Source organism: Triturus cristatus, chromosome 6 (genome assembly GCF_964204655.1).
Source record: "Triturus cristatus chromosome 6, aTriCri1.1, whole genome shotgun sequence".
Taxonomy (NCBI): Eukaryota; Metazoa; Chordata; class Amphibia; order Caudata; family Salamandridae; genus Triturus; species Triturus cristatus.
In genome coordinates this window covers 1,137,899,799-1,137,916,852 of record NC_140589.1, presented here as the reverse complement: position 1 = coordinate 1,137,916,852, position 17,054 = coordinate 1,137,899,799, and the positions used below count along the sequence as shown (strand labels likewise).

Sequence of the window (17,054 nt, the reverse complement as noted above, 5' to 3'; positions counted from 1 at the left end):
TGAGCTGAAGTATTCCTAGCTTCATTTCATGCGTGTTATGAATACTCTAATAAGAGATCACCCAAAATGCCTTCATTCTCCATTCCAAGACCAAAAGGTCCCTTCATAGAATTACACATAGTCTTTGTAGATATGATACAAAAATGTAACGGATGTAGGTACTTGTTAGAAGTGGTGTGTTCTTTTTCACAATGGATTGGAGCAGGACCCTGCTCTAGGTGTAATGCAGACCAGGAAGACGAACTCCTGGTGAGTGAGGTCATACTGAGGAGGGGGGGCTTCCAGCGGCAATACGTAGCGGTAATGGCAAACACTTCGCTAACACAGTACTTCAGCAAGTTACTAAACTACAAGGAGTGGAACACAAGTGTACTACCTGGAGGTGTTGTGTGTAGATTTAGATTCCGTATATAGGTTTGCCAAAATATACCCTTATATAGGTACAATTCATATTGCCCTTATTCACACATAGAAAATCCATCCCTTATTTAGGCATTGTCCATGCTAACCAAATACAGGCATGGTCTTCTCCTACATCCGTCAATCCACGTCACAACGAGTTCTTGGAAAACCAGACTCTTAAGGCTTTAAGGAATTTCCCTTGCTTGGATATTGATTTCTCCAAGAACTCATTTATTATGCATGAAGATCTATTCCTTAGGGGTTCATTCATGATGTTCCGATGCCCGACTTTAACGTCCATACAGGCATTCCTAAACACCTTCAAGGTATAAATATACCTACACTTGTCGTGGCAAACCACGGTTCCGGTACGGTCCAGTTCGACTGCCTACTTGTGGTTCGCCACGAGAAGTTCGGAAGGAGATAGAGTTCCAGCCTGATGCACTGACCAGACGCTGTCATCCTCCTCGCAGAGAATCCAGCTCCAGTGTTTCTGACTCCCCTTGCGGAGTGTTAGATATCGAGTCCCGGAAAGAGATTCCAACCTCACACATTCTAAGGTATGGAGCAGACTAGTACTTAGAGAAACTTTTGGCAACTCTTGGCAAAACTAAAACTATAGCTAGCTATACTTTAGAAAACAGCACCTACTTCTTACCTTGTACTACACTTAGGTTAGGTACACTGGGGTAGAACTATTTAGAAGCATCAGATGAGTATTCACATTTTAGCCTGTATTATTTATGTATGTATTTTTATGAATATATGTCATAGCTACAAACTATGTTATTGCAGTATTATTTTATCTTACTGCTAACCCTGTACGTGTTGTACTTCGCATCCTGTCTTACGATTGTAGCAGTTCATATCTCTTGCATGAGAAATAAGACTGTTCAATAAACCCTTTTCATTGAAACGCCCATCTCTCTATTTCTGTGCAACTCTGTAGAAACGAAGCATGCACGATTGACTGAGTGAAACGGTTATCTATTGTTTCCACGGTTCTGAGATTGTTCCGACTCTAAGGGAAACAAAGTTGTCATGTTTATGCTGTTGACAGAAACTAACCCCTTCTTGTATATTCGAGAAGTTTCTTGTGACCTCTGAGTTAGCTGGTACACACAAGTAATTAAGTTTAATATACTCGATAGAGACATACTGACCTCAGTCCTATGTCAAAACTAAAGTGTATATTATTCCAATGCGCAGAGCCTATCAGGGATATAGGAACTACACTACAGTGGGTAACGGAACGGTTGAGAGGATGAATGGCTTATTTAAGAGTAATGTGGCGAAGATTTTTAAGACATTGAAAAAGAATTGGCTTTACTACCTTCTGCTCGCTCTGGATGCGTTCAGAAATGCCCTCTCAAAGGATCATCATATGACCGACTCAAACGTTCCGATATTTGGGCATTAATATATGCCACTTGTTAGAATTGGTATTCCTCGTTGGCTGAGGTATGCACCTAGGCAAAGGCGGCTCCTCCGCTAAGGTGGAGGAGCGTCGCCCCACTGCTCTTTGAGCAAGAAAATCCAGGTAGGCATTCTAATTTTTCCTTTAAACAAATTCAAATGATTCGTTCTGATAACAAGTCTGCATCAGAAAGTGTTTGGCAAGAAATGGATGCATACAGGTCAGGCTGAACAAAAGCTATACAGGTTTATTCTAAACAGATTCAGCTGCAACAGTCCAACGGTACTGCATCACCCCTGCTTTTGTCTTCAGTAATAAGCATTGGTTCCTAGGTCTTCGTGCAAAAGATTGTTAGGACATGGAGGGACCCAAAGTTTCAATGCCCCTAACAAGTAAACAGAGCTAGCCAACAGCAGTAAAAGTGGGGGGATGCGGAACTGGGTGCACGTAATGGACGTTATACCATTTTCGGCCTCACTCCCGCAGCGGGACAAGCTCACAGGCAATGTGATATTAGGACAATAAAACTATAAAAAATAAACTTGCAACATTTTAAACAGTTGATTATCACAGGTTCCTATGCCACTCTTTGGGAGGAACAGCCAGTGATGCAACAAGAGTTTAACATTTCAATATGAGGCTTACCATGGGTCTAGCCACGATGTCCACAAAGTATTTTTGGCTAGATTTGGGGTGGGAGGGACATTTCGTGCATTGTTTAAAGGATGGTTCTGTCCTAGAACGCATAATGCAATCAGACGTCTAAATTATCATTATTCCATGTACTGTTTTTCTCCACATGTTCAGAAATGCTATGAGGTGACTACCATCTTCAGCAACTTACCAATGCAGCTTAGGCCAAATATAGCCAGACCATGAGTCAGCGTCTGCTTTTTTTTTTTTTAAACTGGAGTGCTAATTTAAGTCATAACCTCAATACTGAGGTTGGTTACCACATAGATAAAGAATCACTTATGAGCATGGTGATGTATAGCCAGGCCAAGAAAGATAGGCTATATATGTGTGACCCTCACAGGTCTGCAGGTGATAAGGTAAAGAGTATCTTCATAACTTTCTCTGGGTTGATTATATCAAAACACTAAGGAGGTTATAATGTGCTCTGGGTCCATACATGGAATATGTACATTCAGTGATCGAAGTGGGTGGGATCGGCAGGGCACGGCGTGCCCCTACTTTTTGAATTTCATAGATTCAGTTCCCCTACTTTATTATTTTAAACATGCGTCCCAGAGGGCAGAAATCCCCAAAGCTGATTGTTAGGGCTCGGCTTTTGGAGACAGGGGGAACGGGCAGAGAAGAAAAAGGACTCTGACTTTTCCTTCCTGCCCAAAGACGACAAGGACAGTGTCCAGTTCGCCTGCCGCTGGCAGCTGTCTCCCCTCATTCTGTCTCGCTCCTCCTCATTTAAGGATAACCGGGACCTCAAGAAACGGGTATTACCATCACTTAACTCCTTTCCTTTATTTGCTCCCCTGTGAAATGGATCCAAAAAATAAACACACTTTTGCTGGAAACGTCGTCTTTTTCTGACATTTTTCAATTTCTAAGTGCAGGCTCGGGGTGGAGAGAAATAAAACATTAAAAATATGAAAAATAAATAACTAACTAAAGCAAGACAGAGTGGTTGCAAGGTGGCCAGATTGATTTATTCACACCTAAACACAATAGCGCCACTTTACAGTGTTTGCCAGTGAAGCGCTACTTTTGTTTTCTCGTCCCTCTTTGAACAACATTGTTTTCCCTGGGTGGGAAAGTGCACTATGCCTTGAGGTACTGAAATACCGGATTGATGGGTGAACTGGAAAACACAATATGTACATTGACTGTGTGTTCACGAATCTGGGGTTTTTAAACCATACTTACGGTTTGTAAGGATATAAGCAATGGGCATTAAAAAGGGTCCCTTCTGGGCCCTTTAGTCATGGCCTTAACTTTTCAGGCGAAAGCACTCCGTAATTTCGATTAATGAGTGTAAAAGGAAAAGGGTACCTATGTTGTTCCTGCTTTCATTTCACATGCTTCACTTAATCTTGCATTTCCTATGAGTGTTTGCTTTCTCTAAGATGCAGTTCATTAGGTCTCGCATGACCCAGCGCATGCGCTGGTCTGGCGAGACTTTTTAAAGACGGCTCCAAAAAGTTCTACCAGGCCAGCCTAGAGCTACAGTGCAGGTGCGCGGGCGCGCGCCGCTCTTTACCGCGATTACTTTCACTTTCTCGGCCGCTTGGCATAGCCAATAGGTCTCGCTTTTGGGACCTTATAAGTATTTAGTTATGCAACTATTGCATGGCTAAACACTTATAAGGTCCCAAAGGCGAGACCTATTGGCTATGCCAATGCTTGTTTTTTTTTAGGCAGCATATTGCTCGTCTAATGCGTAATTTGAATTGAGTCACATCCAGGTGTTTATAGCGGGTCAGTGCAGTGCAAGTTTCTTTCAGTGGTTCAATATGGTGATCAGTGGGGAGAATATGTGGCACTATGGTTAGAGCTGCTGAATTTGGAACTGGGGAACCAGATTCAGCCTTCATGACAAGTCCACTCCCCTGTGGGAGCACATTCCCATGCTAGACCTTAGAAGGCCCCGCAAGATCTTAAAAGCCCTGGTGTCTTACTGCCAGCAGGTGAACCCTAGCAGTGGCAATTGTGGGTTAACCTTGAAGGCTCGTCCGCCACAATTCATTCTGAAGTTCACCTCCAGTCTTGCAGGGAAGCCTATGAAGCAGCACACCATAGAGTGACTGTGACTCTGTCACTGAGGTCGCAGGGTGGCTCTAGGGCAGTGCTACCGCACCGGGCGCCGACTTCAGGTGGGGGCGTAGTATTTGTAAGTATAATATAGTTTTGAAAGCACTTGCTGCCTCCTTCCTGGCCTCCAACAATTTTCGGCAACAATAAAAATGTCATGATAACTCCAGTGATTAATGTTTCTAGTAGAAAGAGGTGTTGTGTCTAGTGGAAGTTTTGACTCATGGAAAGTAAGCGCAGAGGGTTAATGTGCCTGCTGCTAACAACATGTACCATGCGAAACGCAAAGTGCACATAATCTAAATGGACCAGTGGGTTACTGCTTTTGTCAAAGAGACCCTCTTGTTACTTGCAGTTAATAAGTTAAAATCCTAACATAGAACAGTGAGATAATAACTGTCACGTAAGAGCTGCATGCAAACTGCAAGGTATAAATTAGAGCGTTGTGGATTTTTACCCTGTCTTTATCATAATGTTGTAAAAAAGGGTTCATTTGAGTAGAAATCAATTGTGATTATTAAAGAGAACCCTCAACCATGGTATTACATTTTAAATTCTGAGTTTGTTTTTCCAGACCAATCACTATTTAACTATGCTGCCTACTAGTATGGCAGTCATGTGACTCCTACAACTTGTATTCCTTTGTCTTATGTAACATTTCCAATACTGTGATTTACACACGTATGATTGATTGTCTCTGTGTAAAATGTGTGATGTAAAGTGCTCGGACACCCTACACTGGCATTAGTGGTGCTGTACAATTTCTGATACTTTATTATTTTGACATTTTCCCACATGCTAACAGTCTCTGCAAAGATGGTTCCTTATTAGTCCCAGTGGAACATACAAGTGCAGCAGTGAGAAAGGTCACCAGTCAACCCTTGCAAAGGTCTCTCCACTTCCCAGCAGCACAAGTGAAGCCACATTTTTAAGTAACTTTTGATCCGTTTGAGCTATAAACAATTTATTAGTTAAAATCGTCAGATTATGCAGCAGATGATGTATTATGTGGCAAATATGGCAGAGCCATTATTATGTGGAAAACTTGCAAACTAGGATATTTTGCCATTCATTGTTTGAACTGCTCTTGTGGAAAAAGGGAGGAGAAGTGCTGATGTCAAACTCCATGGCTGGGAGACAAATGGCTTTGATTCCACTTTTAAGGATATTTGGGTCATTCTGTGATTGGAAACGTATTCTACTTTGTGAATGTATTTTAATGTCAATAACTCATATTAAACCTTAAATAAATATGTGTATCCATTGGTTAAATTAAATAACGTAATAAGCTGTAACCAGTTAGTGAATTGGGAAACAAAAACTCAAAATTGGGATATTTTGTTCTTTTTTCCATACCTCTGACTCCGTCCACTGACCCAATCCACAGGTTATTCCCGCTCTCTGATTCTCCGCCCACAGTTCCCCTGCTTTTTTGCCCCCACTTCGACCACTGTGTACATTTCATTTTAGAAGACAGACAACCCGATTTTGCACACTTTCGGTTAGGGAGGGCAATCAATCAGACTGAGTGGCCACCTTTGCGTACCGGTGCAAACCTCTGGTCCCAAAATTTGATACTGGAAATTCTCTCTTGGCTCTCACCTGGCATATTTGCATCCACAAGAACCCACGGTCCTGTGAAGTGGCAAGTTCCAATGAGGTGAAGATTCTCAATGCATTTGATGCTTCCGAGAGCATTACGGGGTTTAAGAGGTTTGTTGAGGGTATAACCAGCTATTCAATGTGACCCAGGAACATGGTTGGATTGTTTGGTGGAGGGAGCTCAGAGACTGCTTTTAGGTCTCTAGTGATCTTGCCAACTCCTCCAGGTGAATTCTGTTTAGGTTTCAGTGGAGTTCGGGGAGCAACCCAGTCAAACTCTTTTCATTGGTTTGCTGCAGAGCACAACTTCAATGGCAAAGCTGATGAGGAAAACGCTTGTCTATTAGAGTTATGTTAAGTGGATTTGTAGTGCCTCACTCACCAAGAAAGGATACCCTAGCACATGAAGGTACATTTTCAGCTTCTTTTTGGAAACAGGAAAAGGGCTACTCTTAAGTAGGTAAAGGGGGAGTTTATTCCAGCTAAAGGTCTGCATTCAGACACTTTCAATACTACGCTCAAGAAAAACAGATGTCCAGGCTGGGCTCACCTTAATGGCTTGATTGCTCCACAAGCTGGAAGAAACCCAGGTGTTCAATGTCTTAAATGACTCCTGGAATCTATCTACTGGATACATAAGCAACAAACACGTTCACAAGTCCTATGATGAAAGCTCTCTACATTGGAGAAAATGTGCCGATTGTGAGTTTTACAAGTGCAAATTACAGACAACTTCTCACAAGTTATGTAAGTGCAACCTCCCTTTTATAATCCAGGTAGAGACAATGTTAAAACAAGCATTGGCATAGCTAATAGGTCTCGCCTTTGGGATGTTATACGTTTTTTGTTATGTTTTATATTATTGTATGTGCCTTGTGAGACTGGGCAAGTGCAGCGTAATTTCTTAAACACGCCCCTTGCCGGCGGCTCAGGGGAAGCCCATCCCACTGGTAGGCAGAGAGAGTCGAATAAGGTGTGAACCAGCAGGTCTATCAGCAGCTCCAGCAAAGCAAGCGGCCATCTTTGAATGGAAATCATCCAAAAGGAGCATCCACCAGGCAATATAAACATATCTTTTTTTAATTTCAGATTTCATTAGGTATTTCGCAAAATGACTTCAAGAGTCACAATATCTACAGAAACACACTGTATTAAGGCATCCGTTAAGTCTAGCGAATATTTTAAAACTCGCCCTAAGTTGGCAGAGTATGCCCAGACATGCTCACTTTGCCACTGGATTCAAGCTAGTCTGGCTGAACCTATTGAGACGAAAGCATTGTTTGTTGCATACAGATTCCACCACACTCTGTTGCCAGGCTCGGTTTACAAGCTCCTCGACTTCCAGTATTTCCTGAATAGACGCTATAATCCCCAGAGCATGGCTAGCATGCACTTGGTAACACCTGTGAGTTTGTGTCCTGCTTTTCACACACTGGTGCACTTCTGACCATTTGCAGCTATAGTGCCTTGGTGTGCAGTGAAAAGAGGGAAAGTCTCTTTTTGAAATAGTTGGCAGAATTGGCGCGAAAGATGAGATAAGGTGACTTCCTCACCACCACTTTCCAGGCACACGGCTTCTAGTTGGCTTTCTCTCACTGTGACACCACTGTGTTCTGTGGAGAATAGTGAATATTTTGTGGAAACTACGTCCAACGAGGGGTTAACCGCGTATGAATTAGACTCCTGGTTCACAACCACATAATACCACAAATAAGCAACAATCTCGCAACACTAAATAATCGCCAAGGAATATATGTTAGCAGTTTCATGAGGATATTTACATCAGATTCACGTGGCACCTTCTCGAGCTCTCTCACCACAGGAAGGAGGGAGCGCTTACAGTGCTAAACAAGGCGCACTCTTGCACAGATAATCTGCTGGGGCAAGAATACTGCTCATGTGTGGCATTACCTGGGTGGGAACCAGGAATCACATTCACACGTTACCCCCTCGCTGGATGGCGTTTCCGCAAAATATTTACTAGTCTCCATGGAACACTATGGCCTCCTAGCGGCAGAAAGCGGCTAGAAGCCTTGTGCCTGGAAAGAGGTGGTGACCCAGCCATTCTAGAACCAAAGTCCCCTCACGCCAACTCCAAGCTAACCCTGACAACTACTTGAATTAAGGACTTTCACTCTTGTCACCGTATAAAAATCTTTCAAAACTCGCCCAGAGTGCGCACTGGAGCCTAGAAGAAACCCCTCTTGGCGCTGCAGAAAGGATAGCACCAATGTTGAGGTGTAGGTGAACTCGGAGCGGAGCTCAGCTGCACTAAGGCTGGTGCTGAATTTTTGTATAGCGCCACGAGCCTGCTTGTGTGGCGCTGCGCTATTTATAGACAGATAGGCAATAACAGACGAATGAACAATAATAATAAAAGCCCTGCAGGGAGCTCTCTTGGGTAAGGAAGTCCTTGCACGGCCGGGCAGTGAGTCCTAGTGGTAAAGAAAGAAAAGATGGCGAGCTATGGAAGTAGCCAGCTGACAAGACATCATCGCAGGGTAAAGTGATGGGAATTAATCCGGTCCTTTTAACAGTTCGGGCCTGGAGCCAGGAGTCGCCCGAACAGAGAGACGGTCCATGCTTGATCAAGCACTACCAATCACATGCAATAATCTATCAATGCGTTTTAAGTGCCATCCCGCCCCGCTCTGAATGCGTGTCAAGTCAATCTTAAAGAGAGGGCAGACAGCTGGGAGCAAAGTCGGTGAAGTGAGACAGAAGCAGGGACCTATTAGACATCACACAAGGGGGCGGTGGCAGTAAGACACAGAGAAGGAGCAGGAGGCCAAACTCATTAGCCAAGGGAATAGTGAATATTTTGTGGAAACAATGTCCAACGAGGGGTTAACCGCGTACGAGTAAGATTCCTGGTTCACAACAACATAATGCCACTGTGAGACCGGCCTCGTGGCGTGGGCCCTCCCGACCAGCAAGTCACGCTACTAACACGCCGAACCTCGTGGGCACGGCCTTCCGGCCTCCGTGGACCAACATCCCGAGGGCCGACCAGATCCCCAACACGCATGCCCGGCCAAGGGAGAACGACACCCCCCCAAACCAGACGGAGAGGCGCCGACTGTCACACCTCTGGACTCTTCCCCGAGGGAGGTTTCGATCGGCCACCAGGCCCCCGGTGAGCGGGCGCCTCTCCTGCTGGGCGTCTGGGGACCCTCCCGGACACATCTGAACAGATCAAGTGGCTGAGCGACAGGAAACCCCGACACCTCGCCCCCCAGGCACGAGACCCCTCTCCGCGAGAACTCCGGACTTCAAAGAGGAGGGGAAGTATAACAAGGGGTGCTGAAGGGACGAGAGGGAGAGAAGACCTGGACTGACGAGAGCCTGTGGACCTGGTCGCGGATCGATCGCTCACCGAACAGAAGAAACGCTATCCGAACTCTGAAACCACCTGAGCCCTGCTGACGCCGTCGCGGCTCCTCGAATTCTGAACCACCTGAGCCCTGCTGACGCCGTCGCGGCTCCTCGAATTCTGAACCACCTGAGCCCTGCTGACGCCGTCGCGGCTCCTCGAATTCTGAACCATCTGAGCCCTGCTGACGCCGTCGCGGCTCCCTGAACGCTGAACCATCTGAGCCCTGCTGACGCCGTCGCGGCTCCCTGAACTACGACTCTCCGGTGCCTGCTGAGTGACTCGCGGCCCGCTCCTCCAAGAGAATCGGCAGAGATTGCCGAGAGAAGCAACATCCCCTCAGCTCGAGGATTGAGAGCTGTGCGTCGGATACCTCGCAGAGACACTGATTGAAAGACTGTCCCGCTACCCCTTTTCCCATCATCACAAGATCGCTGCCGCTTGTGGCATTAATTCTGCACCTGCCTGCCGGATCATAAAGATCCCTGATAACTACCGATAAAAGCTTATTGCCTTATAACGAACTACTGTGTGGTGTCCCTCTATCCGAAGAGAGAGTAAGCGCAGCGCGTGCGATCCTAGGTGCGAGACCCTTCCAGGAAGGGCCTCCCTGCTCTCGCTCGGCCTAATTCTGGGAAAGGTGGGCCTCAGGGTGGTCAGGAAACCATTCCGCAGCCTCCCCGGGGAACGCCTTCCAACAGCCACAAATAAGCAATAATCTCGCAACACTAAATAATCGCCAAGGAATATATGTTTGCAGTTTCATGAGGATATTTACATCAGATTCACGTGGCACCTTCTCGAGCTCTCTCACCACAGGAAGGAGGGAGCGCTTACAGTGCGAACCAAGGCGCACTTGTGCACAGATGAGCTGCTGGGGCAAGAATACCGCTCATGTGTGGCATTACCTGGGTGGGAACCAGGAATCCCATTCACACATTACCCCCTCACTGGATGGCGTTTCCGCAAAATATTTACTAGTCTCCATGGAACACTATGGCCTCCTAGCGGCAGAAAGCGGCTAGAAGCCTTGTGCCTGGAAAGAGGTGGTGACCAGCCATTCTAGAACCAAAGTTCCCTCACGCCAACTCCAAGCTAACCCTGCCAACTACTTCAATTAAGGACTTTCAATCTTGTCACCGTATCAAAAATCTTTCAAAACTCGCCCAGAGTGCGCACTGGAGACTAGAAGAAACTCCTCTTGGCGCTGCAGAAAGGATAGCGACAATGTCGGGGTGTAGGTGAACTCTGAGCGGAGCTCATCTGCACTAAGGCTGGTGCTGAATTTCTGTATAGCGTCACAAGCCTGCTTGAGTGTGGCGCTGCGCTATTTACAGAGAGACAGGCAAGAACAGACGAACAAACAATAATAATGAAAACCCTGCAGAGAGCTCTCTTGGGTAAGGAAGTCCTTGCACGACTGGGCAGTCAGTCCTAGTGGTCAAGAAAGAAAAGATGGCGAGCTATGGAAGCAGCCAGCTGACAAGACATCACCGCAGGGTAAAGTGATAGGAATTAATCAGGTCCTTTCCCACGCCACTGTATAAACAGACAAGCGCAGCCACGCTAATTAAAAATAGATGGCCCCTGCGCGCCGCTGCTGGCTCCCGAGAGCAAAACGCTCTGGGAGTGAACACTTCTCTAAAAGTTGGGACATCCACATGCCTTTGGCCAATTGGGTGCTAAAGCTAGACGCAAGGGCCAATAGCGTGTGAGCACCACATGCACAAGCTTCTACTGAAGCTGAAGTGATTCCAAGAGGTCGATTTCCTATGGAGCGCATGCGCGCTGCCATAGGCTCGACCTAAACAGCATACCCAATGATGTATCGGCAATCAAAGGTTGAGCATTTCCTTCTTATTTGCAATCTTGTGTTTTTACTAGGGTGAATATGGCCGAAGGTGACTAAGAATCCTTGAAGTAACTATTGCATTAATTTTCACAACAGATGAATCAATTAAATTTTTTGGAGTGCACCTTTTTGGATGTAGAATGCAGAAGTGACTATCACTTCATAAAGAAAAGTATGAAAGAGAACTTGCAAAGCCATCACCGTTCTTGTTAAAGTTGTGATTTGCTAGAGTTTTCCATTAAGATTGAGTTTTTAACACAAATTTGATATACTTCACCTAATGTTATTTCTTGTGTTTTACTAACAATCCAAATAAAAATGAAATCTATACTTGTTTTATACCGAGGTTGGGGAAGGTGACAGGTACTGGCATGTGGTCACTGGCCTCACTGATGGGTTTTTCTATATTTACGGTACTAGTTACACAAAGGTGATATCTGCACGTTTGGGATGGAGTAGCAGGCAAGACCTACTATCAGAGCAGATGACTGGAAATCAGAGAACTTTGAAGCAACAGCAGCACTGAAATGGCATTTAAGTCATGATACTGCCAACTGATGTTGAGATCTAATAGGCATGGGCAAGGGGGACAATGGGTTTGGATAGAGAGAATGACAGTAACCGATTAATCTGAGGTAATTTGGAAATAGGCATACTCCCTCTATTGCAGATTATCCTAATCAGCAGTGACGTCCAGGTTTATATAGGAATATTTAACCGCAATAATGTTCATTAAATCTACCGTACCAGAGGTCATTGGATAAGTTGTTATGGTATAGACACAACTGCATAAGAATTACACATGTGGGATGGCTATGCTCACAGGTTTGTGTTCGGTGCACATAAGTCTGAGTATGTCAGAGAAATTTTGCTTTCAGAACCACAATGACTGCCACACCATTGCACCCAATAACATTATTAGCTCTTTTCCTGGATCCATTTTAGTATGTTGACCTTAGGCATCTTAAAATGCAGGTTCCACAAAGTTGAACCAACAGGGACTAAGTTTCAGGAATGGATTTCAAGAATTTAGAATCAACAGTAATCGATCCACAAAATCATCAGAGAAAGTGTCAGAGTCAACAGAATAAAACACTTTCCTTCCCAACATCAATATTTATTTCCGAAAGATCTCTTGTTGATCGCATTATTAAGGATCAATAAAACTGTGGATGTTGAAAGCTCCGTTGAAGACAACGAAGTGCACGGGGTGGTATCGGCCTTCCGCTGTAACATTGCTGTGCTGGACTTTCTATTCCTCACAGTATAATTAAGAACATTCCACCCTCAGTAGGAGGAATGTTCTAATAGCATTGTAGGCCTTGGACATCTGGCTATACCAGTTGTTAAAGCCCATTCCATCGTTAAACACCCTAGTCTAAGGCTTGCTCTGTTACTCTGCTGCAACACCTTTAGCAGTTACGGCTGTTCTGATATCTAGTCTTGTAAACTATTAGTTGTTCTATTTGTGTGTACAACATCTACAAGAAAATATCAGTTTCACATACCTCTGAGAATCTTTGCTGGTCTGGAAGAAAAGAGCCATCGTTATCATTTGATAGAGTCCGTGACACTGCAGGGTTTTGCTTGAGTACGTCTGGAAGAAACACATCATCCAAGTCACGGACTGATGATTCACTAGGCCGTGGCTTCTCACTCTTGGAGGTGACGGACATTACACCAGGAGAGGCTACAGAGGGCACACTTGGATAAGCTGCTGATGTCACAACAGGATGGGCTGTACCATAATCGCTTGAATAGCTTTCAGGAGTTTTGCTTGTGTAGGCTGCTGAAGCTTTGCTTGGGTAGACCGATGTCACAACTGAATAGCCTGCAGATGTTGTGGCTGGAGAAACTGCAGAAACTACACTTGGATAGGCTACGGAGGCCTTGCTTGGCGAAGCTGAAGATGTCACTGTAGAAACCACACTTGGATAGGCTGCAGAGGCCTTGCTTGGAGAGGCAGTGGAGGCGAAAGATTGAGCAATGGATTTATCTTGTTTGCTCACCGCTGGCTTTTCAACTTTTGCGGTCTCTTTATCTTTTGAGCCTGATTCCTGTCTGTAGTAAGCTGGACGAGGTTTCTCCCCCTTCTCCAGGGACTTAATCTGACTTGGGGTTAAAGACTGGAATTCAGTCTCATGGCCTTCGATCTTGGACCGTTCTACACTGATCTTCCAGAAAGCAGACTCCTCCTCTTTTTTGGTGGGTGCTGTTCCTTCCATGCTGGGTGTCTTGTTGCCTTGAGATTGTTTTGTTGGTTGTGCACCATGTGCCCCTTTGGGAGTTGGTCCTCCCTGTGTTGCTTTGGCAGGTTGCTTTGCTTCAGTCGGCAGGACAGGAGCCCCACTTTCCTCCAGGGCGGGCAATGAAGCAACACTGAACTCCATTTGACTCTGCAAAGGTTTGAGGGAAAAAAAACAATTTAAGCTAATTGCTCAAAGATTTACACTTCTTATAAATGAATTACTCCTAAAACAGAAAACAAGCATTGGCAAAAACAACAGGCCTGGAGTTGGCTGCCAACTATTGACTTTGACAGTGCGTGATTTGTAATGTTTTTACAATAATGTATGTCAACGAAGCTGCAGGGCCCTCGAACTTAAAAAAAAACAAAAAAAACTAGATAAAGGCAAAAAACGATTTTGTTTCAGAAAGTACACACTCTCATAGTAAACGCAGGCACTCAATAGAACTGCTTTGTGTTTTAATGTACTTCTAGTGCAAGCACAGAATGTCGCTGCTCGCACTGAAGTTAGCCAATGGATTAAGTAGGCTTCCCCATGCTGTATGTCGTAGAGCGTGGAAGAAAAATGTGAATGACAAAATAACGGGCCAATGGATGAAAAGGGCTGGCTGAAAGCCCCTTTAAGTAGATTATAAATATAATTTTAGTCAACTCAAAAGGTCTTGGATAATGCCAGTCCTATAAAGGTGCACCGAATCTGATTAACTTTCGCATAACAAGTAGCACGATAGGTACATTTTTACATATGCAATTTGTGCTAATCGTATCACTCACCAGAACTGTTCAGAAAATAACTTTACACTTGAACATGAATTATATATTATAAATCATACAGAATCATTTTCTAATAATTTCTTTCTCAAAGCAGAACATTGTAATAGAGGGAGGCCATGGGGTTCATTAAATCGAATTTAAATAAAAGGCAGATGACTAGAAACTCTCGCCAAGGTAAAACACAGCCAACACACACAAGATTGTAATGGCTGCCGAGCCAGCCTAAGGTTAACCTTCAGTATTTTGTCATTTTCACTCGTCAACAACCACCAAATGACGAATTAAAAACCCAATCATAAGCCATCATCCTCTTCCACAGCATTAAAAGATATTCTATTAGCCGTGTACAATGTTGCAATATAAAAGGTATAGAGCTCTGCGACTTTCCAACCAGGATAAACCGTGACCTCATGGATATTTAGATCCTTTCCAGAAACTAATCTAATGGATATTTATAAGTAAGCTATGCGATATGGAAAGTATTTTGCGAGATGACCATTCGAACTTGAAATCTCTCAGCGTGTGTAGACCTACAAAACAATATTAGCTGCTTAATACAGACTGTAATTCAAATGGCCGTCCTTTGCATCGCCAGATACATAAAATTAGTAGTTGAGAGATTCGTATTTAGTGACTTGAAAAACAAGCATTGGCAAGTCAGCTGGAGTAAAAGATGGGAAACCTGGAAGTGTGGCTTGGCAGAGTCGGGAGTAAGATCCTTGGCTTCCATCCCTGCTCAGACTAAAAGCAACTTTTAAAGAAATCCCCCAGTTCTGCCCATCACAGACCCATGAGTAGCAGTGAAGGCTGGAGGAAGCGAACTTGAAGTAAAGAGGGAAAAATTGTCCACTCGTTTGACACAGAAGCATCATTGCAATAGTGCGGTCCATCATAAAGCGGGGAAGCGTCCCCAGGCGTGCAACTGTAGCAATGTAAGATGGTGGAGGAAATGGCAGCCTCTGGGGGAAGCGAGCCGACGCAAGGATCTGTGGGTCAAAGGTAACCGACAGGCCTAACTGGAGACATAATCGCCTCTTTAATTGACACTTCCCGGACACCCCGCCCTACCTGAGATTTCCCGGACTCCCCAAACCTTCCCCACCAGTATAGCAGATACGGACAGGGCGATTACCTGCCTTGGAGGCAAATTCTGAACAGTCAATGTAAAAATTCAGAACAAAAATTCCACCTTACAAGTCTCATTTTTTCAGCAGTCTGTAATACATAAGCACAGCAGGTGCATCTCCTTGTGTTCTCAATGCCCCAACGAGGGAAAGAGAGAGAAGAAAAGGAAAAAAAGAAGAAAACAAGGGATACAAAAGAAAGAACAAACGGACGAGTCATTATTGAGAACCAAGCTAAGACAGGATGCATTCCTAGGCACCACAGAAATAATGGATAAATGCAGGACACCATCTTCTGTTCTCCAGCAGACTATTGCTCTTTACCAGGGACAAAATACTGGCTATGACGTGGGCCGTCCCAGGACCTCCACTTTCATCACAGGCACCGCATGACAGCGGCGAAGTGTATTAGAGGCCAAAGAATCACTGCCCTCCTGCTACACTACCGCGGAGCACAACTTGTGCAGTCTAGAGTGCCCTGCCCCTCACCACCATCTCTTCACTGCGGCCTGTGCTCCCCATCATCAGGTTCTCTCTGGCTTCTAGGCAGCATATTCCTACATATGTTGCGGAGACATTTAATCTTACAGTATGCTGACCCTAAAAGGTGCACTAATTTATCTGGTCTCTGTTGGGGAGGCGGCCAAGCCGTCTTTCTGCTGATGGAAAATTGGGGCACCAATCTCTATCTGGATTACTGCAAGCACTGAGAATTCCTTGCCGTTCCATGACTCGGAGCATTCTGATGCTTTTCAATTTATTGGTGGATTACATCTGATGGTTGTTTCATATGTGTGGACGGTCTTAAGCTGTTGCCTGCTCGCCCATTCAACTCTTTTGGAGCCTACTGGCGCAGCCTGCTCCCAACAAAAGGAAAGAAAGGGGGGGGGGGGGAATATGAGAAGGCAAAAAAGAGAAAGAATGAAAGGCAAAGGAGAAAGAAAGAAGTTAATAGCAATGAAAACACATTTTTAAAAAGGCGGTAAAAGAGGCGAAAAGAAAGATGTAAAGAAAGGAAAGAAAAAAGGAAGAAGGCAAAGAAGGCAAAAAAGAAAGAAGGAAAGGAAAAAGGAAGAAAAGAAAAAAGGAGAGTTATTACTATATAAATACTAAACCCAAAACCCAAATTACACCCCATCTACGTTTACATAAAACTGTTACAAGCGAGCTGCAAATTAAACACGATAACGTTTGGTTTTCTTCTAGGGCAAAGTTTATGAAAGAACCATTGGGGAAACAGAGTCCAGGAACACAGTATGGTATGCCGTAAAATAGTGGCAGTCCAATTCCAAAGGACTTTACAACAGCACTAGAAGGAGACAGGAACTGATCAAGCTGGGATGTGCCCTGTGCTCATTTCAAATGTGTTTACTATCACATCAGACAACACAGAAGAGTTATCTTGTTTGTGGATGTGTTCATTGTAAAGGAGCAAAATGTTCAAAGTGACATTCACCAGTACCATAAGTAGGCTGACCCATTGCCCCATGCTG

General features: G+C 44.6%; 1 protein-coding gene across 2 annotated transcripts in view; it reads right to left on the bottom strand.

Annotated features, from left to right (window-relative positions):
• Positions 1 to 17,054, bottom strand: part of C6H1orf198 (chromosome 6 C1orf198 homolog) — a 123,332-nt gene that overhangs the window by 27,438 nt on the left and 78,840 nt on the right. For both annotated transcript variants that reach the window (XM_085612051.1, XM_085612053.1), the window contains exon 3: positions 12,924 to 13,811. In XM_085612051.1, the coding sequence (XP_085468177.1) occupies positions 12,924 to 13,811 (888 nt within the window). The remainder of the gene's footprint in view (positions 1 to 12,923; positions 13,812 to 17,054) is intronic.